The sequence below is a fragment of the Anomaloglossus baeobatrachus genome, chromosome 2 (assembly GCF_048569485.1).
Source record: "Anomaloglossus baeobatrachus isolate aAnoBae1 chromosome 2, aAnoBae1.hap1, whole genome shotgun sequence".
Taxonomy (NCBI): domain Eukaryota; kingdom Metazoa; phylum Chordata; class Amphibia; order Anura; family Aromobatidae; genus Anomaloglossus; species Anomaloglossus baeobatrachus.
This window is the reverse complement of record NC_134354.1, coordinates 234,507,539-234,532,375: the sequence shown is the minus strand read 5'-3', so window position 1 is coordinate 234,532,375 and position 24,837 is coordinate 234,507,539. Positions and strand designations below refer to the sequence as shown.

The 24,837-nt window shown below is 46.3% G+C and overlaps 1 protein-coding gene across 1 annotated transcript in view; it reads right to left on the bottom strand.

The window, feature by feature from the left end:
- Window positions 1-24,837, bottom strand: part of DYRK3 (dual specificity tyrosine phosphorylation regulated kinase 3) — a 60,397-nt gene that overhangs the window by 21,276 nt on the left and 14,284 nt on the right. The window contains exon 2 of the mRNA XM_075335708.1: window positions 16,093-16,208. Coding sequence (XP_075191823.1) covers window positions 16,093-16,208 — 116 coding nt within the window. The remainder of the gene's footprint in view (window positions 1-16,092; window positions 16,209-24,837) is intronic.

The following is a 24,837-nucleotide window of genomic DNA, read 5'->3' as shown; positions in this document are numbered from 1 at the left end:
GTTTGGGCCTGGTAACTCCCTAGCAGTCTCCTTACTTCCCACTCCATTGCTCTCTCTTTAGCTGAAGATGGATTTCGGGTAGCACTACTAGGTGACCGTTCTCCCCCGTCGGTAGTCACTGCGCGGACGCTGTTAGACTGCCACAGCCCCAGGGGTCTGCTCCTGACGTCTGCTCTCCGTGGACTGCACACTAAACCGGCTCACTACTCCTCTCCTGTTCTTGCCTACGCCACCTAGCAACCAGGCTCTCTACCACACCCCTTGAGTGGAGATGGAGGCTTTGCCCCCTCCACCCCTCGAGTGGAGGTGAAGGCTTTTCCCCCTCCTGGGATCCCCAGGGATCCTCTCAAAGGTACATGTGTGAGACCTGATCACTATGCGCCTGTGTAGTCACACCTCGGTCAGCCTTCTGGATTACCTGTATTGTACTGTCCCCAGCATGGGTGCAGTACTCAGTGGTGCCTGACCAGGTCAGGGGCGCCACATTCCCCCTTAGTTATCACCAGCACGTCCTCGGGCTGCAAGACAACATTTTAAAATGCGTAAAACATTAAAACATGGTAAAACGTTTTAAAACCACCAGGTACCATACATCACCACCCTCCACCCACAAGTCCGTTAACCCACCCAAAACCCTCTCACGTTGGCCGCGCCTTCAGCCACTTCTGGCAGGATGTAGAGGCGGCTTTCATGGTCTGGTGGTTTCAGGGTATACCTGGCCTGGTGGAGCCGCGCCTTCAGCCTCTTCTAGCAGGATGTAGAGGCGGCCTCCACAGTTGGTGCTGACCAGGTACCCTCTTTGTGGTGGAGAGCCAGGCCCCATAAACAGGCTGGCTCTGGTGGTGGTACCTCTGGGGTAACTATTTACACTGCGAGAGTTTGTGGCTATAGCCAGTTCATAGCCTTAAGGTTCATGGGTTTCTCACATTAGTTCATGTGGGCACATTTCTTGAACATTAATGTTGCAAACTTGTCAAAACTTTAACTTGCTGTACTTCTTACTTTACTTTACACAGATTCCTCCTCACCAGGGCTTGGGCCTGTAGGGCTGCGGCACCTGTTGCTTTCTCCATCTCTATCATCATCTGTGGTGGTCTCATCAATGGGTTCTTTATCTTTTCTTTCCTCTTCTTCTGTATCTGTTTCTTTTTCTTGTGGTATGGAGACAGCTGGGTTTCTATAGGAATCTCTGATACATGGCGTAACGTCGAGTGCATACCACCCTCTTTCTCCTTGATGCATTGTGAATTCCACTGTATCTCCCATCTGTAAGTTTCTTCCTGGATGTCCTCTAGGCAAATGGGCTCTAACATCCCTTCTGTTCACAAAGATGCCTTCTTTCATACCAGGTGCAACTATGAAACCATATCCACTCTTCAAGCTGAAATCTTCCACAACTCCACGACAAAGTGGGCCTCTGACCTGGGATTTGGCTCTCCTTAAAGACCGTTTCTCTTCCAAGTCTCTGGCCGTTACTTCATCCTTCTTATCTGGAGATTGCTGTGCAGGGGAAAACTTTGTTCTGCTGCGGCGCCGTGTCTTGCGGGCTGGATTCTGCTGGGTTGCTACTTCACTACTTGCAGGCTCCCAGGTGAGGCTTCTGGACAAATCTTCCTCAGCGGAGGGTGTCGGGCTCTCTTCATCCCAGCGGGAATATGGCAACATCTCTGGCTCTGGGCATGGATCCCCTGCTGATGGCTCCGGGGTCAGCTCCTCAGCCTTCTGCCCTCCTCTCCCCCTTAGTTCTTCTGAGCACTCCTGTTGTGGCAGCGCTGGGGATGGGTGTTCATCAGCAGGCCCGGGCGGGGGACTTTTTGGCGTGGTTGCTGCAGGAGTCGCCTTGGGGGTGTGCGGAGGGAGCAGATACCGATCCACCATCTCCTGTGGGAACTGGGCCTCTAGGTCAGCCTTCAGCTTCCAGTATTCGGGGTCCTCTCCTATCAGGGACTTCCTAGACTGGGGAGCGGTGTCTGCTCTGGCCTTGCAGGCCGGGGTAAACAGTGGTACAGTCTTGTCTTGGCGGGCCGCGCCTGACATGGCGGCGGCCTGGTCTTGGCGGGCCGCGCCCTGCATGGCGGCGGCCTGGATCAGCGTCGCTGTCGCAATGGAATCTGTGCAGGCTGGGCTGGGCGTCGCTGCAACGATCTGGGCTTGGCGGGCCGCACCTGACGTGGCTGCGGCCTGGTTCAGCACCTCACTTGCGGCGCGGACGAGCGTCGCTGCTGCGGTGGGGTCTTGGCGGGCCGGGCCTAGCATGGCGGCGGCCTGGGTCAGCGTCGCACCTGCGGCGTGGAGGAGGGTTGCGGTGGCAGCCAGATCTTTGCGGGCCGGGCAGGGCATCGCTGCGGCGGCCTGGGCTTGGCGGGCCGCACCTGGCGTGGCTGCGGCCTGGTTCAACGTCGCCGCGCCGGGCGCCTCTTCAGGGACCGCGGGCGTGGCAGCAGGGGTCGGGGCACTCGCGCTGGCAGGGGCAACACTGGACTCACCCATCGGTGGTATCATCGGGGTCTGAGTCGTCGCCGTCCGGTCTGGCACTCGTCGCGTGGCTCTCCCCTCGTAGGCCTGAACCGCCGCAGCCATCTCCAGAAGCTCCGTGCGTCCCTCTCTGATCTGCCTTACAACCCTGGCCTCCAGTTGGTCGCATAGCTGGGCAAGCTCCCGACACCACCAGGCAGCGGAGCCTGGCTCTGGGTCTCTGTGTTCAGACGCCATTTCCTCTAACAGCAGACTTCTGGCTCCCTTTCTGTCCCGACGTCTCTGAACGCCTCCGCTCTCATCACTTGCGAGGTCAGGACTCTGCAGGGGATCTCTGGGTAGCCACACCTCTTCGTGGGCGGTAACTTCTCCCAGCGCGGGCTGCTGTTGTTTTTCAGCGCGCTTTTCATGGTGGCAATATGGCGGCGCTTCCAATTTTCCAAGCGGACCGCCCAGGCACATGGTCACCTGTCTGGACAGGTCTAGTCCTTATCCTGTTCGTGACGCCAGATGTGAAGCCCCTCCAGTGTTGTGTCGGTGCATTACCTTCAGGGACTCCACGCAGCTGGATCCTGTCACAGGTAGGAAATCTTCTATCTAGGATTGTCGTGACGCCACTCTCAGAATTGCGGTCAGTGGGGACCGCCACTGCAGATTAAGGGATGCCTGGGGCTGATGGTGGGTGCAGTCAGTTGTAATAGCCTCCTGAGAGTGAGGCAAGCCCCAGGGCCCTGTGTAGGTGTGTGGAACCACAAGGTGCAGAATAACTCAACACAAGCAGAATGTCTTTCAGGGGTTTTACTCACTGTTGATGGCAGGGTGAGTAACCCGGGCGTAGCTGGGATGAACCAGGCTGGAACCAGGTATCCTTCAGGCTGACTGATGAGGGTGGCTACCGACTCGCCTTCCTTAGCCCTTTGCGTTTTGGAGTAACCCCGACTTTTAGTCCCTATGGGGGTCACCCAGGGAAGTTGCTGAAGCCTCTCTCCCCTTCGTTTTGGCCCGTTTGCTTGTAGCCTGGACCAGGACACTCCGGCTGCTTGCCTCCTGTGAACTATGGGCCCTAACTGTGGCGACGTGGCTGCGAACTCTGTAGTGTAGTCTTGGGGGTGTAAAGTGCCCCCTCATGCAGGTTTGGCAAGGAAAGGTGGATCTATCCCTGCACTGGGACCTGCTACCCGTTTGGGCCTGGTAACTCCCTAGCAGTCTCCTTACTTCCCACTCCGTTGCTCTCTCTTTAGCTGAAGATGGATTTCGGGTAGCACTACTAGGTGACCGTTCTCCCCCGTCGGTAGTCACTGCGCGGACGCTGTTAGACTGCCACAGCCCCAGGGGTCTGCTCCTGACGTCTGCTCTCCCTGGACTGCACACTAAACCGGCTCACTACTCCTCCTCTCCTGTTCTTGCCTACGCCACCTAGCAACCAGGCTCTCTACCACACCCCTTGAGTGGAGCTGGAGGCTTTGCCCCCTCCACCCCTCGAGTGGAGGTGAAGGCTTTTTCCCCTCCTGGGATCCCCAGGGGTCCTCTCAAAGGTACATGTGTGAGACCTGATCACTATGCGCCTGTGTAGTCACACCTCGGTCAGCCTTCTGGATTACCTGTATTGTACTGTCCCCAGCATGGGTGCAGTACTCAGTGGTGCCTGACCAGGTCAGGGGCGCCACATATACACACACACACATATACATATATACACACACACACACACACACACACACACACACACACACACACACACATACATATATGTATACATATACACACATTTTCGATTCCCTTTATATCTGTAACAGTTTTGATACATAAGGTTCAATATCTGTTTGCACTGCAGTTTTAACTAACAATATTAATTAAAATACTGTAATGTGAAAAGAACCTAAAAAGCTATATATCCTACATAGGATTACAATGGATTGTTGGCTCTGTAGATCATTATTGCTTTCAATGGAGAAGGGACAGTAAGGCACTAACATCTCCGGTTTATCTCTGAGAAGAACAGAAGGATCGGGCATCTGAATTCAATATACTCATTGCGATCTCCCTTGGAATCATCAGTTAGGGAACAGCCAATAGGTCCATACACATTAGAAGGTTTTAATTACTGCTAGATCCTACCGTATCTGACCATATATTCGTAGACTTTTAGTCCAGGAGAGGCATGACACTAGTATAGGGCCCCATCAAAGAAAGATCACCTTGCCACGGTTGATGGGCATACAAGGATTATCCAATTTTTGTGCTAAGAACCTTTATTTTTTTTAAGTGTATTCTATATAGCATTAATGCAGCTTAAATTAAAAAATAAATATATATCTATATATGTACTGTACATATATATGTATGTGTCTCTTTGCCCGGTCTGTCTCTTTCCCCATCTGTCTCTGTCTGTCTTTTTCTGTCTCTCTATCAGTCTCCCCACCGACATCTTATTACCTCACACATAAGCTTCTTTTACTAACAATTTATTTTCTTCCTATAGCAACCACTGACAGTTGCTATTTATAGCCTGTAGCTCCCACCTCCATTCAGTTTAATAGAGGCAGGATTTTTGGAGAGTAAGTGTAAAGCGCACGGTTGAATTTTCCCGCCCAAACAGTCTATGACGTTCCCTGAGTCACATGGGGTGTCTGTGCAAAATTTCGTGATTGCAAATGCAACGGTGCGGATTCCTCTAGCGGACACACACACACACACACACACACGCACACACACACACACACACACACACACAAAGATTCAGTGAGGGGGGGGGGTACAACATGCAATAAAGTTAATCCAGATGATTGCAAGCCCACTGCTTGCACTCAGGAGCTGTAGGTAGTTAGAGTCATCACCAGCACAGACCAGAGGGAATGAGGGTATTTAAGGACACAAACGGAACTGCTGATTAAAACAGCTGAAAGGGTGAGGAACTCTGCAGGGTCCTAAAGGGCTAAGAATAAACCCAAAGCAGAGGAGATACATAAGATATCATATATGCCAAGCAGGAATAATAGGAGGTCAGGGAGCAGTTTGTGCAGCCAAATGCTGCGACCTTCTATAGCCAGACACCAAAGGACTGTCACCTGTGACACACCCGTGACAAATAACTTTCCTTCTCTCCATTCTTTTCAATAAAAAATGACTGCAAAGCCACCATCCAAAAAATGCAAAAACCTGAACTTATCCTACGGTCTAGGGGCAGAAAGGGGTCTCAGCCAAAAGACAACACTGATCAAACTTATTGTATTTCTAAGTTCCATAAGGTTAAGTAAGGAAATTATGTAACCAAACACAATACCTTCAGAAGTGGCAAGTAAAAATTGTGCTGATTGACAGACATGCTTGGTATTTTCCACCGATTACATGACAGCTGCTTTAAAATTTTCCATGCTGAGGTTATTCGCAGACCTGCACCTCCAGCAGCTCTCAAACCGTGATCAGATAGCAAAAAACTCATAAGGACAAGAGGAGATCAATACAAGCAGCAACAATGATCGCTTATGTGCTCACCTTGGGTATTTGCAGCAGATTTTTCTGCATTAAAAATTATTCTCTAGGTAACAAACATGTAGAATAAAAAAAAACAACTATATTTTTGCAGTGTTTTTGATGCATTTTCATGTGTATTGTTTACCCTTTGCATTAAATGGAAGAAAAACCTGCTAAGAAGAATTGATGCAGATTTGTAAAAAAACGCTTTAGGCTCTGTGCGCACCGGGAAATGAAATTTCCTTGAGAAAATTCCGCATGCTCTCAAAGATTACCGCACCCGCGGTAAAAAACCGCGGGAATCCGCACCCGAAAACCGCATGCGGTTTGCTGCGGTTTTACCGCGGTATTATTCGCGGTATTGCCGCGGTTTTGCCGCGTGCGGGTTGGGATGTGCTTTATTGCATTCAATGCAATAAAGCACATTGAAAAAAAAAAAAAAAAAGTCATTTAATTCTGAGATAGTAGATAGATAGATAGATAGATAGATAAAGAGACAGAAGAATAGATAGAGGGATAGATAGAGGGATAGATAGATAGATGACAGATCGCTGCATTTCCCACGGTCGGCAGTGAGTTCACATTACCGGCCGTGGGAAATGACCGGTAATTACCTCTGCTGTCTGCTGCATTCAGCCTGTGTCTGTGACAGTCGCGGCTGGATGTCAGCAGTGCAGGACGTCGGAGCTGTGGATTATGCCGGAGCTGTGTGGATTACGCCGGAGTTTTGTTGCGGGAGGGGTTAATAAAATGGTCAACGAGGCTTGTTGGTTTTATTTAAAATAAAGGATTTTTGGTGTCTGTGTTTTATTCACTTTACTTACGGGTTGATCATGTCAGCTGTCACATAGACGCTGCCATGATCAAGCCTGGGGTTAATGGCGGTGGTCCCCCATCACCATTAACCCCTTGTTATATTACCCTGACCGCCACTGCTACACGGCGGCAGGAAGAGCCGAGGACACTCCCGGTGCTGCCGCATAATGGATGCGACAGTCCCGGGGCAGCTGCGGCTGATATTCTCGGCTGCCGGAGGGGGAGTGAGGCGGGGGACATTACCCCTGCCCCTCTCCCTCCCCAGGCTGAGAATACCGGGCCGCCGCTGTGTGCTTACCTCGGCTGGACGGTAAATATACAGCGGAGCCCACGTTCTTTTTTTTCTATATTTCCGTTTTCTTTCTATGTGTGTTCTATGTGTCTGTGTCTATGTGTTCTATGTGTCTGTGATGTCTGTGTGTGTCTGTGATGTGTTTGTGTTTACTCTCTGCTTTGCTTCCTCTTCCTGTAATGACATCACTTCCCTGCAAACCGCAAGCAAGTGATGTACATTACCGGAGGTAAACCGCAAAATACCGCAGGGAATAACGCAGGAAAACGCAGTGAACCGCACAGAATTTGCTGCCTGCGTTATTCCCTGCGGGATTTCATGATTACATTGGAGTCAATGGAGTGAAATCCCGCAGCGACGTGCGGAAAAGAAGTGACATGCACTTGTTTTTGCTGCGGGATTCCCGCAGCAAAACATGCAGCTGTCAAATTCCGCCCAGTGCGCACAGGATTTTTTTTTTCCATAGGATTTGCTGGTGATTCACTGCAGAGATGTTATGAACATTTTCTGCAGCGAAACATGCAGCAAATCCGCGAAAAATCCGCGGCAAAATCCGGTAAGTGCGCACATAGCCTAAATGGTTCAATCCTGCAAGGAAAAAAAATCCTCATTCGCTATGTTGGTACAATGCTGCAGGTTTTTTGTCAGTGGGAAAATCGGAACATGTGAACAAGTCTAAAATGATTCCTTCTCAATGCGTCTATTCCATGCAACATCTCGAGAGGTCATTTAAGGACATTCATCTCCGAAAAGGAAGATGTGTGAATCCATATAGGACAGTTTTATGATGACTAATGTATACAAAAAAAGGCTGAAGAGGAAGCACAAGCAGGCAGCAATCCACTGATCTGTGGTGTCTGAGGATTTATTCGAGACTATTACACTCGTGAAGGCATAATAAATGCTCACAAACAACATGTATAAATATAAAAAAAATATATATTATATATACATATACACACGCACACACACTGAAAACTATGAACAAGACCACAAACTGTTAAAGTACAGTACAATGCACAACATGCTATAACACCCACACATGACAGCCTTTAACCCAGGCCTACACATCATAGGGTCTGCGGGTGGCATCCCTCAGACGCGAATACATTTATAAACCTGAGAACTGGACCTCAGGCAGAGCAGAAGAGAATGTGTCAGGCCCTGCTCCAATGTGCAGCAGTGTGAGGAGGTCAACACACTGCTGCCATCATCACGCTGCTTGCCAGCGCCACAGAGGCAGCGGACATGTCGGTCTGGTAAGCGATACGCGGAAGAGCTGAAGATTGAATGTGTGCCAAGACACACACTATGGGGAATATTCTGAAAGGGGGCACAGTATAGTGAGGGGCAGTGGGAGAATATGGAAAGGAGCAGTTTGAGGATATATTTTGGAGAAGGGGAGTGTGGGTTAGGGTATTAATGAGTGGCTCAGTGGGGGGGGGACAGCATAGAGAGGGGTAGTGTGGGAGGAATCATAGGAGGGACAGCGTGTGAGAGTATTATGGAGATAGGATAGGATAGGGGGTGTGTGTGTGTGTGTGTGTGTGTGTGTGTGTGTGTGTGTGTGTGTGTGTGTGTGTGTGGTGGATGGGAAATATTATGGAGAGGAGCACTGTGGGAAGAGAAATATTATGGAGAGGAGCAGTGTGGTGGGGCAAAATGATGGAGAGTGGCAGTGGGGGGGGGATATTGTGGAGGGGCATTGTGGGGGATATTATGGAGAGGCTGTGTGTGGGGAAATTATTCAGAGGCACAGAGTGGGGGGCTACATTATGGAGAAAGGCAGTGTAGGGGAGGGATATTTTGTGCAGGAAGCATAGTAAGGGGGAAATTATTTATTTAGGGGCGCAGCATAGGAGATACTTTTATTTTTAAATTAATTGGTGTCTGGATGTGCTGCTGAAAGCGGAGAAAAGGAAAGTCTGGAGAGACGAGTTCTAGGCAATGAAATCTCATCATGGTGTCGGAACTACGTTAAAGACAAAAAGTAAGGAAAGTACTCCGATCAGAGAAGATGTAATCTATAAGGTACCTTGATGTAAATGTTATGTGTGAGACTAACAATGTCCCGTCAATACTGAGGTTCCTTATGGTCGGCTGACTGATGATGGATGGTAACCACAACTCCCAGCATCTAATTACCATTGTTAAGGACATACTGGGAATTGTAGGTTCATGCAATGCTATTATATATGAAGCGGACCTGACATTACAGTTGATTGCTGCACTATGCATGGTGCTGCATTCATTTACTGATGGTGGCTCTGATCTTCTACACATATAGCAATCTATATTGTGCTTCATGGCTATGTTAAAAACTTAATCTCTAAGTTTTGAGTATTTTTATGAGGAGTAAGTGTCTGCTTCAAAAACGCAATTTAAATTGGCATGTGTCACACAGATCTTTTTGAAGCAGAAACTCTCCAAATCCTCCTAAAATACTTAAAACGTGCTTCTGGTGATTTATTAATGTACTGATGGTGGTTCTGGTGATGTATTTATGCAAGTTCCCCTTTAAAAATTTTTGCGGCCCTTGATAACTCATGCGGCATATATGTTATATACCGGTAATCAATAAAAACAAATAATCAGTTGTTGCAAAGTATTTTTATGTTTTATGGCTTCATTTTAATTTTAAAAGCTCTGTAACCTGCATTAGATATTACAATTCTAGAATTAACTGACTGGGCCTTTGGAGAATAACACCATTATATGGCATTTACTGTTTGGCTACATGAGGAAGTGCATACAGTCATGGGACAGCAGCAGTACGCTTCATGCCAAACATGAAAGCTAAAAAATGTGGAGTAATACATCACATGGCCCAATGAATGTACACATACTGAATATTAAATATCTCTGTCAATGTGCAAATGTCTAATGAGTGATGTGTACCTTGAAAAAGCCTAACAAAAAGACTGTATCCCAAAATAATCTACCAATATCATACAATGCAATGTAAAACATCTCTGCATCCTCTGTTTCCGGGGAACTCATGAGAACAAATTTGGAATGTGATCAGTAATGAGAGCGGATGGCCTCTGGCAGCAGTGGAATTAAAAACACTTCTTACAGATGGATTTGCACTCGTGCAGATCACAGAGCCGAGAGATGCCAGTCTGAATAAGGCGAGCTGTGAGTGTAACTGATTGAAATAGCCGAAATATACAGAACTGGCCTTAGTGGAGAACATGAAATCAACTAGAACAATCCTAAACATATAAAAGTTGTTGTTCAACAGTGAAAATAGTTGATGCATTTATGAAATCCAAAAATATATGTACATGGGGGGAAGACGGTCTGGCAGAGGCTGTCTTATCTCTAGGCATCACACAGTAGGTTTCCAAAATCACGCAGCTCCCAAACTCAAGAAGTCAAACGATCGCCCACTACTTACTGAAGTGCCACAAATACTCTTCTGCCGTGAGGGATACTCACTTCAGAAGACTGATAGATCCCCTCCCAGACTTAATCTCTATGAAGGGGGAATTGCCACCGCACCAGGGCTATCTGGATGAGCCGGGAATAGTTCCAGGAATGTTGCATCTAATGGATGCGATCATCCTAGGTCGCTGCAGGCTGCTATTTTTAGGCTGGAGGGGCCCATTAAGCATGGGTTATCCCCAGCCTGAGAATACCAGCCCCCAACTGTTGGCTTTATCATGGCTGGGTATCAAAATTAAGGGAGAGGGAGGGAAGGAAACCACACCGTTTTTTTAAATTATTTATTTAAATAATTCAAGAAAGCCGCATGCTGTCTCTCTTATTTTGATACACAGCCAATATAAGTACTGGGATAAGATACGGCTGGGGGCTGCAGTCTTTAGCCATATGCTTTATCTGTGCTGGGTATCATAATACGGGGGGACCCTATGCCAATATATTTATTTAGTTTTACAACAATAGAGACGAGCACAGAGTCTGTGATTGGCTGCAGTCAGACATGCTGTCACACAGTGTGGGGGCGCGTCTGACTGCAACCAGAGATATGGGGACTGACGGTGGGCGGGGGTATGTATGAGGGATACAGATGGTACTTTTGAACCCACGCAGACCCAGACTTTTACAGTCCGGATCCACCCATCACTAATTAAGAGTCATGACACCACATGAAATCTATAAGTAATTAGAAAGCAATCCTGCCATTTAGTGAAAAATGATATCAGCTGTTTCAATCCATGACCTATGAAAAGGTGTCTCATTACCAAGGTGCCACACAAGAAACATCTCATGTGGGTAAAATCAGTGAGCTGTCTCAAGGCCTTCACAACCTTACTGTTGCAAAACATACTGACAGCATTGGTTACAGAAGAGTTTCTATACATACTGAAGGTTCCAATGCGCACTGTTGGGGCCATAATCCAAAAGTGTAAACATAATATGACCAAACACCAGCTATGACCAAGTGTTCCCCGCAAGATTTTAGACAAAGGAATAAAAATCAAGAAAAAAGAGTGGTCCAAGAGCCAAGGAACACCTGTGGAGAGCTACAAAAAAAGACCTGGATCCAACACATACAGATGTTTCAATGAAAACAAGAAGTAATGCACTCAGCCTCTAAGGCCTGTATGCACGCCCCCCCCACACAAGACTCCATTGCTGAACAAAAAACATGTTCAAGCCCATTTAACATTTGCTCAACAACATTTATACAATCCTGTGAATTACTAGGAGAACAAGTCTGGTCAAATGAGGCCAAAATTGAACTCTTTGGATGCATAATACACATCATGTTTGCAGGCCTTTAACACCATGCCACCAGTGAAGTTTGGAAGTGAGAACATCATGGTGTGGGGCTGTTTCTCAGCATACAGCACTAGCAAACTTGTTAGAATTGAGGAAAAGATGAATGGACAAATGTAATGAGACAATCTTGATAAAAGTCTGCTGCCATCTATCAGGAAGATGAAGATAAAACGAGGGTGGACATTTCAGCAAAACAATCAGAATTCTTCAGCCAAGGAAACTCAATTGCATTCACAGAAAGAAAACAAAGCTGCTAGAATAGTTCAGCCAATCACCTGTCCTGAATCCAATAGAAAATTTAAAAAAGGAACTAAAAGCTCGGAGTTCATACAAGGAGCACAAGGAACCTTCAGGATTTGATGAGTGTTTGTGTGGAAGAATGGCCCAAAATCACATCTGAGCAATGCATGTAACTAGTTTCTCCACACAGGAGACGTCTTGAAGCTGTAATCACCAACAGAGGCATTTTGTAGGAAGTATTATATAAATTTCAGAAAGCGTGCTTAATACTTTTTCCTCAAGTCATTTGTCATTATTACACATAATTTATGGACATCTGTGGTTTAATTTCTTTGCCTGTGTGGATCGGATGGGTGATTACCGACATCTGTCAAGACATTCATGTCAATGGGACCTTTAGAAATATGTTTACTTAGAAAGCTAGTAAGGTGTTCAATACTTATGTCACCCGCTGATGATGTGATCGCTCTGGAGGAACGTTTTTTAGTGGAATTCCCCTTTTAGCACTTCCTCATGCCTGGTTAAAGAAAGGGGAAATTACATTTTTATCAATCTTTCCAAAGTCTTACTTTAGTTAGACTTTGAGCTAACATGCTTAAACCCCCACCTCCAGGTATTTCTTAAGAGCTGACACATTCTGAGCAGTAACGTTGGTAAGACCTCTGTAGGCAAGGTTCCTCCTGCAATCAGGCTTTTCAGAATTACCCACCAGATCTTCTGGGGAACGTAGGCAGGTTCCTGATGCCATATGACATCACTGCTCTCAAATTGCAGGGCAGTGAACGACTACCGGGCCAAATACACACAATGTTGCCTTGGCACACGTCTAGCAGAGGTTCTCTCGACAATGTGGCTTCTGGCACAAGCTAAAAAGCTAGAGAATCTCCCCATGGAAACACATACACACGGTGGTGTCAGTTACTGCTCCAGAGTTGTCCTACTGCTAATGAACTGTGAAATGGCTAACACTGCACTATACTAAATCACGTGCCTCTAGGACAAGCTATATGGGACAGTTGTTTTTCTTTTTTTTTTAATGAGTATAAATGTTAAATTGCAGGAAGGCCCTCCGATCTATACACAGGGGTCCCCAAATGGGAAAATTTGCTACTCCAAAAAAAAAAAAAAAAAAGCCAAACTTTAGAATTTCTACTATAGATATCCTGTAAATGTGCTATATACTCACGCAGGAACGCACCCGAACACTCCCATTCCTCTCTGAAGAACCTGTTTATGTTGGATCCAAGCGGAGCCTATGGGACGAGGACCAGGTTTCTTCCAATTTTTATAAAGTAATCTAAACCAGATGTTCCTCCTTAGTTGTGTAACTAATGTAGCGAAAGCAAAGGCAAACAATGAAAGAAGAGAACATCTATAGTAAAGGAGAACAACCTCCCACAGAATAGCACTGCAAGATCCCATAGCAGGACAGCCCCACTACGATGCGCCAGATTCCTATGTTGTAAAGCCTCCAACTCAGGTTTGAAATTTATTAGAAAGATTTTTTTACATTTTAGAAAAGTGATCCTTAAACGTTTCCTACAACATGCCATACAATCGGATACTGCTCACTCTCCCCGGGTCCACTGCCAGCTTTCTGCCGCTGCTCCAGTGTTTGGCTGCAGCGGTGAGCTCACATTGACAGCTCACATCAACGTTGCACCCAATCACAGACCTCAGCAGTACAGCCCATATAGACAGCATGATTTCTATATTGATTGGACTATAGTACACTTAAAAGGGTTATTCCCATCAACAAAAGATCCTATCCCAATATGTAGTAGGTGTAATTATAATAATATTAGCAAACACCTCCAATTAGAAATGTAGTATAGTTCTGATATAGCCATGTCACTTACCTCATGTGTAGGGCATTGCAGCTTAGGTGTCCATGGTTACGACCACGAGCAACATGTTAGGCTAGGTCATGGGTTGAACTTGATGGACTTAAGTCTACCTTCAATACTGTGAAACTAACTGTCACAATATGAGTGGATGTAACCATGGATGGCTGAGCTGCAATGCCCTGCACATGACGTAAGAGACATGGCTATATCAGGAGAACTATACTACATTTCTAATTAGCTATATTTGCTAATATTATTATACCTACTACATATTTGGATAGGATGTTGGAGATGAGAATAACTCTTTCAGGCCCCATACAAACTAGACAAATGTCGGCTGAACCAGCCGATATTGACGGGTTTGGCTGACAGTCTAATGTGTATAGGGATGCCAGTGACAGTCTAATGTGTATAGGGATGCCAGCCGACTGACGGTCAGCAGAGATGTCAATCAGGATGTCCAAGTTTGGACTGCCAATCGCATTGTTCTCCCTGAGATAAGTAGCTGACCGACGTATTAGTTGGTGGCTTTCTCATAGAGAACACAGAAGCACTCAGCCGAGTGAGGCCTCCTGTGTATGGGAGTATTGGCTGAGACGGCTGGCGCCTGACGGCTATCTCACGTGTATGGCCAGACTTACACTGCTTGCAGATGATCTACTCAAACACTATGGACAGCCCTATTTGACCCACAACACTATTCCTTCCTTTCCTTTTAATTACTTTTATACACATTTAAATATGAGCCATTACAGAGTCACGATTGTATTATATTTTTTTTTCACAAATCAATAGTGCACATGAAAATAAGAAACTTTGTAATATTTCTTATTATAGAAATCCTCTGTCTCCTCCTGAACTGATCCCACATTCTCTAAATTTTCAATTCACAAATAAAAATCTGTATTCAGTGAAGAATTCCCCATTCCGGAGATAGGAGATGGCAGTTGGTGCTCAGAATGCTCTATGGAGAACTGGAACTGTCTTTCAGGAGAACTTGCAGTAGAATGTCCTTGGTAGCTCCTCCTTCCATAGAATCTTATAAGAACAAACTGTTCTCCCTCAGTAATGGGAAAACGTGTCTTTATTGACTACAGAATTTACCCATGAACTTAAAGTGAAAGATCAATATAGGAGGAGAAAGAAGATTTGTCTGGTAAGATATATTACAAAAGTTGCTTATTATCATGAGTACTATTAATTTATCAGATAAAACTTTAAATGACGGTTACACTTTAATGTAAAACAAAACCAAGGGTTATGTACTTCTTCTCTTCTTCAACCTGTGACTTTTGAAGTTGGACATTTTTTTGATGCCAGACTACCCCTATCAGTGGCCAGCCAAAAGCATAGTATTCCATGGCAGCCTCTCCGATGAATGGTGGCCCATTAATACGTAAATGGCAGCCTCTCCGATCTGGCTCATAAAAGTGTACCCTGTGACATTTAATAGGGCATACAGCCTCGGGGGACCCAATGATCCACCATTTCAATGGATCTTCATCCAATAGCTCAACTTGACCAGAAGAATCAGATGAAAGCTAGAAATTAAGTGATCCTCATTCACCGCCATTATTTAGGTCTCATGTAAAAAAAAAAACAAAACAAAAACCTACAGGAGGCTCATCCCATGCCACAAATCAGGTCCCGTCTCTTACGTGTCAACTGGCTTTCCAAAAATGAGAGCTGCAATCTAACTGGCTGCAGTAGTTTCTATACATAAGGCCTAATATTCTGGTACTGGGTATGAATGATAACAATAACATGTACATGACGCACATATGATGCATATATATCTTGCAAAACAGTGGCTTGGGAAGTGTCAATGACAAAACACGCCAGAGCGACAGGTGCGGGACTTGCTGATTGGCCTCCAAATGCCAACCTCACCCCAATACCACAGCACGGAGAGCGAGGATTACAGAGGTGTGATGTGATCCAACCTGAGCATTTAGCTCACATACAAAACATGTGAAATCATATCGCATTGGCCTGGCCTTCATAGCATTAACATGCCAAACATAATTAATTTTACATTTAATTTGTCACCTTAGTCCGCTCCGTAGGTCACCGTGAAGTCAGATACCAGCTTGGAACGTGAAAACCTTAACTGTGCCAAACAAGCTGAAGTGACACCATAAATAAATCAAGTGGCGATGAAAGGACAGCAAGGGTAAAGCAAAGTGACATGTTACTTACAGCGAGTCTTCCGATGGAGGGGAGGGCGGAGGGGCTCTCTTTTTCCCCTGCAGCATCCTGCGCTGCCGCCTGGTCGAGCCTCATGTAGGAGTCATACAATCCATCTCCGTATCTCACTGCAAAGAGCAAACAGAGGTGATGAGAAGAGCCGCATCCAATCTCCACAACACGGGCATCACATATAGAGACATCGAATTAATTATTGGGAGATCAATGTATAGCAAAGTACTGTACATCATCAAGGACAAATCATCATCCTCCGACTGCTCCACACGTTACTGCACTGGCACTACCATCATATGTACCAAAGACTGCATTAGGTCTGTGTGAACGGGCCTTTACCTGGGGAAGAGAGGGTACAATGATGCACCATGGGAGACAACAAGCCAGTAACGGAAGTGATTGTCTGGGTAACGTTCTGCTGGGAAGCCATCTGATTGGTATTCTGACAAGTACCATCTACCTTTAAAGGGATTGTCCTTTTTCAGGATGCTTTTGTCCCAACATTTTGGTATTTAAAAAAAAAACAAAAAAAAAAAAACAAACTCCTCAACTACTTTATACTTCCCATCCCCCAGTGAGTCTACACCGATCCTCCCCGTGTCTAGCACTGGTTGTGTCGCTGGCGTAACGTCGACGGCCAACCAGTGAGGTCAGCAGCTCTACCACGGTAAATGCCTCCTTTTCCACTTTGCTCATGGGGCGTCATTGGCAATGTCATGCTAATTGACAATTCGGCAGCCAGGAGCTGGATGTTGACCAGAAGACATAGGCTGAGACCCCCATCACCAGAGCAGAGCGATAGAGAAGGAGCTGCTCTGTCTACGTGACGTCACCGAGAGCAGGCGAATCGCCGGCAGCAGTGGTCCGTGGCCGCTCTTAGCCAGCAAAGATAACCACTGGGTAGGACAGGCAGGTAGTAAGCAACTACCCACATGTAAGTTCTTAGTCTCATAGGTAAAAGTAAAAAAGGCTCCAGATAACCCCCTTAAAAGGCGAATTGTCATATGTCTTACCGGTGAATGTGAACATCAGGGGGAAGTCCCCTGTACAGCATCTCCTCGCACAAACTGCATATTATACTGGTGAACCCAAGCCATCCTTATGTTATAAGACAACCATCTACATGAGGACCGTTGTAATACTATATCAGCGGTTTGCTGGGGATGCCAAGAGTGGGAACATTAAAAAAAAAAAAGTTTGGGATGAGACAACCGTTTAATAGAACTTCTGTTAACATCTTATTCCAGATATGACATTTCTTTAAGATGTCTTGTATAATACAATCCTCAAAGGGTCAAAAACGTTTGTGGAGCTCCAATATGTGCGAGAACCAAATACACATCAGTATACTGATAAAAAGTTAAGTTGAATATTGTATGTGCTGGGTCAGGTGATTATATCCTGCATCCTGCATTATACCTGACATTGCTTCATAAGGCACCATGATAGAAGAAGAAACAAAAATAAATCAATAGGTGATCGCTAGTAATGTGCTGACCTTGCTCAGTTGCACTATAGATTACATTCTTTATGAAGAATCAGATAATTGCAGCGTTAGCACAATTTTATTGTACACTGAAAAGCAAAAGGGTAACAATGATTTGAACTTTTCATTTTCAGGCTTTATTTCTCATCATCCACTACAGCTTTGAGCGTGAGACTACCTTCATTTTATGGCCTAAGCCACACGGCGAGAAAATCGGTGTGAGTGGAGTGCGATAAAACATCGCATTCCACTCGGACCAATATTAGCCTGTGTGTCAGCGTAGATGAGCGATTATTTTCTCAGCCCTAATCAGACCGAGAAAACAAAACAATCACAGCATGCTGCGGGTGTAATGCGAGACTCTATTCTCTCGCACCTATTCAAGTGAATGGGGCGAGAGAAAAATCGCACTGCACTCGCAGTACTCGGGTATACCGCAAGTGCAGGGCGAGAATGGCAATAGCCGGCTACGAGGGGAGAGGGAGAGAAATCCCTCCCTCCCCTCCGCAGCACTGGCCCGCTCCTCCGCAGCGACGGCCCGCCCCCCGCAGCTGAGGTCCGCTTGCACAGTCGGACCTCAGTCGCATGGATACTAGCATGACACTCGGCTCCTGCTGTGCTGCTAGCACGAGCAGAGTGTCATGCGAGCATCACACTAGTGCCCCGTGTGGCCCCGGCCTATAGGTAATCCTCTTGGCTATCTCATACATAAATCTGATTTGCAACTATTTAGCATATGATTAGTTATGCAGATTCTTGTCATGTCACTGCATTGTTAATCTGTTGCTCCAGGTTTTTCTTCCTGTACACTACAAATTACAACCTGTTCTCACATTCACGACACATGACGTACTGGATACGTCATGAATCGTGTCAGAGTGATCACCGCTGGCTGCCACGGTGATCCCTGCACGTAAGCTGACTTGAACAGCTGACATGTGTGCCTCCCAGGCACGAGTGGATACACGATCCACCTGCGCCTGTTAACCCCCTAGATCACACTGTCAAAATGTGACAGCACAACATAAATGCCCACAGCAGTAAGCGCACTCTCACCCGCCGCCATCAGAAGTCACATGATGTGATCATGTGGCGCCGATGGTTGCCATGGTAGCACAGGGTCACGTATGCAATTCATCATGAGTCACTTAATCTTACTGCCGGCAGAGCGCAGTGTGTGAGAGGAAAGTAGCTTTTCAGCAATTCAGAGCTGTGCAGCTGTGATCTACAGAAATGAACAAGCGATCAGACTGCTGATCCTTTAGTCTCCTAGAGGGACTAGTAAAATGAAAAAAAATAAATAAAAACAAAAGTTAAAAGAAAAGTATTAAAAAATTAAAAAAAAATTAAAAATTCAAATCACCTCCCATTCACTCTATTGAAAATTAAAGGGTTAAAAAAAATTACACACATATTTGTTATCGCCACGTTCAGAAATGCCCGATCAAAATATAAAATCAATTAATATCTAATCTGTAAACGGTGTAGCGGCAAAAAAATTACAAACACCAAAATTAAGTTTTTTGGTTGCTGCAAATTTTGCGCAAAATGCAATAACAGGCGATCAAAACATAGCATCTGCGCAAAAATGGTACAGTTAAAAAAACGTCAGCACGTGATGCAAAAAATAAGCCAGAAAGTTACGGCTCTCGGAAGAAGGGGGACAAAAAAAAAAAAGGGAAAATCAGAAAACTGCCCGGGGTGAAGGGGTTAATAGCTCAGTGTTTTATTGGGTTGATTCACAAAAATTACTGGCTTGAATAAAGTAGTAGCCATGAAGAAGCTTTTCTAAAAAAAAAAAGAGAAACAGCATTATATAGCAGTCTCTCAACCACAAAAATTGTCAAACTACATCATGTGAGGCCATGACAGTAGGAAGAATACGAAATAAAGCCCGTTCATCCATTCAAAAGCCAAGAGGTGGACGTCCGGGCAAAATATTGGCGTCAACAAGCTCTTCTCAAGGTCTATCAGGTCTGACGCAACAAACACGGCAGTGGCGGCAGCTCATATGCAACGTAATAGTGATATCACAGACGTCCATGCAAACACGGTGCGACACACGTTACACAATTCTGGAATGGTGGCCCAAAAATAGGTGGAGAAGCCTCGACTTCACTAGCATCAGAAGAAGTGAAAGCTCAAGTTTGCAAAAAAAAGTGCACTGTAAAATATTGGAAACGGGTGATTTGAAGTGATGAGACAAAATAAAATCGACTAGGCTCTAATGGGTGCAAATGGGTCTGGAAGAAACAAGAGAAAATGATCGAGAAACTGAAGGAACTGTCAAGTTCAGTGGAGGAACCCTGATGATATGGGGGTGTTGCACAACCAAGGTGTTGGATTCTTGACCAGTAATGATGATGGTCTCAATACTGAGCTGTATGTTAGTACCTTACAAGACGAGTGACTTCGTATACTCCAGTACTGTGGCGATGAAAAGGATGACAGTGTTCCAGCAGGACAACAACTCAAAGCATATGGCGAGATTGGAGAAAAAAAATGGTTAAATGACAATGAAGTAGGGGTGCTGGATTGGCCCCCACAGTCCCTAGACCTCAACTCAATCAAACACTTGTGGATAGAGTTAAAGAAAAAGCTGTATACATACCCAAGTGAGTTGATCAGTATGCACCAACATTGAGAATGTGTAGTAGAGATATGCGATCATGACCAGAAGGATTCAGGCAGTGTTGAAAGCCAAAAGGTTAAATTTAGATTTTTAGGAGCAAAACGGTAACAATGCAGTGAAATGACAAGAATCTGCATAACTAATCATATGCTCAATAGTTGTAAGACAAATTTATATACGAGATATCCAAGATGATGGTCTATAAAGTGAAGGTAGTATCACACTGAAAGCTGTAGTGGATGGTGAGATATGGAGCCAGAAAGTCAAAGGTTCAATACATTGTTACCCTTTTGCTTGTCAGTGTAACTCAGGTGACGTGCTATTAAATAGATGCTTTGAAGTGGCCACCAATGTTTATTTTAAGAGTAAAAAAAAATTACCAAAAACAAAAGGGATAGGAATGGCACAAGACCAGCTGTGACACTCAGCTGTCAATGACATTGATACAGTAAAATAAACCAGCAGTTATAGGAGTTGGAAATTCCAAAACCCTACAAGTTTACACTGAACTCTGCAAATACAGAGTCAAACACATAAAAAGTGGCAGTGAGCAATGTTGTTTTTGCCTGGTTAAATGTTCCTGCAAATGTGTGGAAGCACAAACTATTTCTTCCCACATTCGGGCCCTGGGGCTGCGACGTAATGTGATCCAGTTCTCAGAACTTGTTTACTTGTTCTCCAGCTCCGAGGATTTCAAGTCTTTCTGTATTAAAAAAAAAAAATTCTCTTTTGTTAGAAAACAAAGAGTGAGGTCATAAATAATCCAGCCCTGACATCCAAATCCAGACTCATCGAGAGCACTCACCGACTGTCAAGACAACTGAAAGCCGGGATCAGCAAAACAGAGCGAGGAAATAACAGGGAGTGATTCCACTAAAACTAGCCCTCTTACAAAACTTTTGTCCTCTCTTACATAAATCGCATCAAGTCCACACATAACAAGTATTGGGGAATTTAAAAATCAATCTGCAAGTCTAAAAAGTACGAGGTATGGTGATGACAATTTACAGACAAGTGTTTTGGGGATTTTACTCCTCATCAGTACAAAACAAGAGATCTGGTTTGGCTGGATCAGATGTATTTCGACAGCAGATCTAAAAAGATAAAGTTTCTCCCATTCATTGACCTATGACATATATATGACCTCTATAATGGGCAGATGCAGGCTGTAGTACACAGCTGCCATCTGCCTGTAAGAGCAGCGATCCGAGCTAGCTATGATCAGCACCATTTTGATGCCGCTGTCAATCACTAACAGCGACATTTAAATGGAGCGATCGCCAAGTGGCCTGACCCCCTGGCTACCATCTTGGTACATCAGTAGAGCCCATCTACAGAGTGGGCTTCACAGCATAGCCACTGTATATTATGAGCGCAATATTTGCAGTATGTAGAATAAGGCTGTGTGCCCATGATCAGGGTTCACAGCGTTTTGGACGCAGTGTGTTTTCCCTGTGTCTAAAACGCTGCATTGTACAGTACAATCACAGTGGATGGGATTTATAGAAATCCCGTGCCCACTATGCTTTATTTTCCCGCAGCGAAAACTGACTTTCGGTGTAGCTTCCCGAGATGCCGTACTTTTTGCTGCGGAGACGCAAGCGTTCTCGACAGGGAGAACACAGCAAGAGACCGCAACTGCCTGAGCCCGGATCGTGAGAATGAGCAGCTACGGTCTCCTGCGGAGGAGACTTGCGGGGGTCAGGACCCACTGCATCCAGGACGCAGCGTGTCCTGATCGTGTGTAGATCCCCCTAAGCAATCAAGCAAGCGCAGGTTCAAATCCTCTAAGAGGACAAAAAATAAAGTCAAAAATAGAAAAAATAAAAATAAAAAAAGAAGGGAATTTTGTTTACTTACCGTAAATTCCTTTTCTTCTAGCTCTAATTGGGAGACCCAGACAATTGGGTGTATAGGCTATGCCTCTGGAGGCCGCACAAAGTATTACACTCAAAAGTGTTAAGCCCCTCCCCTTCTGCCTATACACCCCCCGTGCTCCCACGGGCTCCTCAGTTTTGGTGCAAAAGCAAGAAGGAGGATAAAGAATTAAAAACTGGTTTAAAGTAACTTCAATCCGAAGGAATATCGGAGAACTGAAACCATTCAACATGAACAACATGTGTACACAAAAAAACAGGGGCGGGCGCTGGGTCTCGCAATTAGAGCTAGAAGAAAAGGAATTTACGGTAAGTAAACAAAATTCCCTTCTTCTGTGTCGCTCTATTGGGAGACCCAGACAATTGGGACGTCCAAAAGCAGTCCCTGGGTGGGTAAAATAATACCTCGTAAGAGAGCCGTAAAACGGCCCTTTCCTACAGGTGGGCAACCGCCGCCTGAAGGACTCGTCTACCTAGGCTGGCATCCGCCGAAGCATAGGTATGCACCTGATAGTGCTTCGTGAAAGTGTGCAGGCTCGACCAGGTAGCCGCCTGACACACCTGCTGAGCCGTAGCCTGGTGCCTCAAAGCCCAGGACGCGCCCACGGCTCTGGTAGAATGGGCCTTCAGCCCTGAGGGAACCGGAAGCCCAGCCGAACGGTAAGCTTCGATAATTGGCTCCTTGATCCACCGAGCCAGGGTTGATTTGGAAGCCTGTGACCCTTTACGCTGGCCAGCGACAAGGACAAAGAGTGCATCCGAGCGGCGCAGGGGCGCCGTACGAGAAATGTAGAGTCTGAGTGCTCTCACCAAATCTAACAAGTGCAAATCCTTTTCACATTGGTGAACTGGATGAGGATAAAAAGAAGGTAAGGAAATATCCTGATTGAGATGAAAGGGGGATACCACCTTAGGGAGAAATTCCGGAACCGGACGTAGAACCACCTTGTCCTGGTGAAACACCAGGAAAGGGGCTTGGCACGACAACGCTGCTAGCTCAGACACTCTCCGAAGAGAAGTGACTGCTACTAGAAAAACCACTTTCTGCGAAAGTCGTGAGAGGGAAATATCTCTCATTGGCTCGAATGGTGGTTTCTGAAGAACCATCAGCACCCTGTTTAGATCCCAGGGTTCTAACGGCCGCTTGTAAGGTGGAACTATGTGACAAACCCCCTGCAGGAACGTGCGTACCTGTGGAAGTCTGGCTAGGCGCTTCTGGAAAAACACAGAGAGCGCTGAGACTTGTCCCTTAAGGGAGCCGAGCGACAAACCCTTTTCCAGTCCAGATTGAAGGAAGGACAGAAAAGTAGGTAATGCAAATGGCCAGGGAGAAAAACCCTGAGCAGAGCACCACGACAGGAAAATTTTCCACGTCCTGTGATAGATCTTGGCGGACGTTGGTTTCCTAGCCTGTCTCATAGTGGCAATGACGTCTTGAGATAACCCTGAAGACGCTAGGATCCAGGACTCAATGGCCACACAGTCAGGTTGAGGGCCGCAGAATTCAGATGGAAAAACGGCCCTTGAGATAGCAAGTCTGTTCGGTCTGGTAGTGCCCACGGTTGGCCGACCGTGAGATGCCACAGATCCGGGTACCACGACCTCCTCGGCCAGTCTGGAGCGACGAGGATGGCGCGGCGGCAGTCGGCCCCGATCTTGCGTAACACTCTGGGCAACAGTGCCAGCGGAGGAAACACATAAGGGAGCTGAAACTGCGACCAATCCTGAACTAAGGCGTCTGCCGCCATAGCTCTGGGATCTTGAGACCGTGCCATGAACATTGGTACCTTGTTGTTGTGCCGGGACGCCATGAGGTCGACGTCCGGCACCCCCCAGTGGCAACAGATCTCCTGAAACACGTCCGGGTGAAGGGACCATTCCCCTGCGTCCATGCCCTGGCGACTGAGATAATCTGCTTCCCAGTTTTCCACGCCTGGGATGTGAACTGCGGATATGGTGGAGGCCGTGGCTTCCACCCACATCAAAATGCGCCGGACTTCCTGGAAGGCTTGCCGGCTGCGTGTGCCGCCTTGGTGGTTGATGTATGCCACCGCTGAGGAATTGTCCGACTGAATTCAGATCTGCTTGCCTTCCAGCCACTGCTGGAACGCTTTCAGGGCAAGATACACTGCCCGTATTTCCAGAACATTGATCTGAAGCGAGGACTCTTGCTGGGTCCACGTACCCTGAGCCCTGTGGTGGAGAAAAACCGCTCCCCACCCTGACAGACTCGCGTCCGTCGTGACTACTTCCCAGGATGGGGGTAGGAAGGATTTCCCCTTCGATAATGAAGTGGGAAGAAGCCACCACCGAAGGGAAGCTTTGGTCGCCTGAGAGAGGGAGACGGTCCTGTCGAGGGACGTCGGCTTCCTGTCCCATTTGCGTAGGATGTCCCATTGAAGGGGACGCAGGTGAAACTGCGCGAAAGGGACTGCCTCCATTGCTGCCACCATCTTCCCCATGAAGTGCATGAGGCGCCTCAAGGGGTGTGACTGGCCTTGAAGGAGAGATTGTACCCCTTTCTGTAGTGACTGCTGCTTGATCAGCGGAAGCTTCACTATGGCTGAGAGGGTATGAAACTCCATGCCAAGATACGTCAGTGATTGGGCCTGGTGTCAGATTTGACTTTGGAAAATTGATGATCCACCCGAAACCCTGGAGAGTCTCCAGGGTAGCGTCGAGACTGCGTTGGCATGCCTCTTGAGAGGTGCCTTGATTAGCAGATCGTCCAAGTACGGGATCACCGA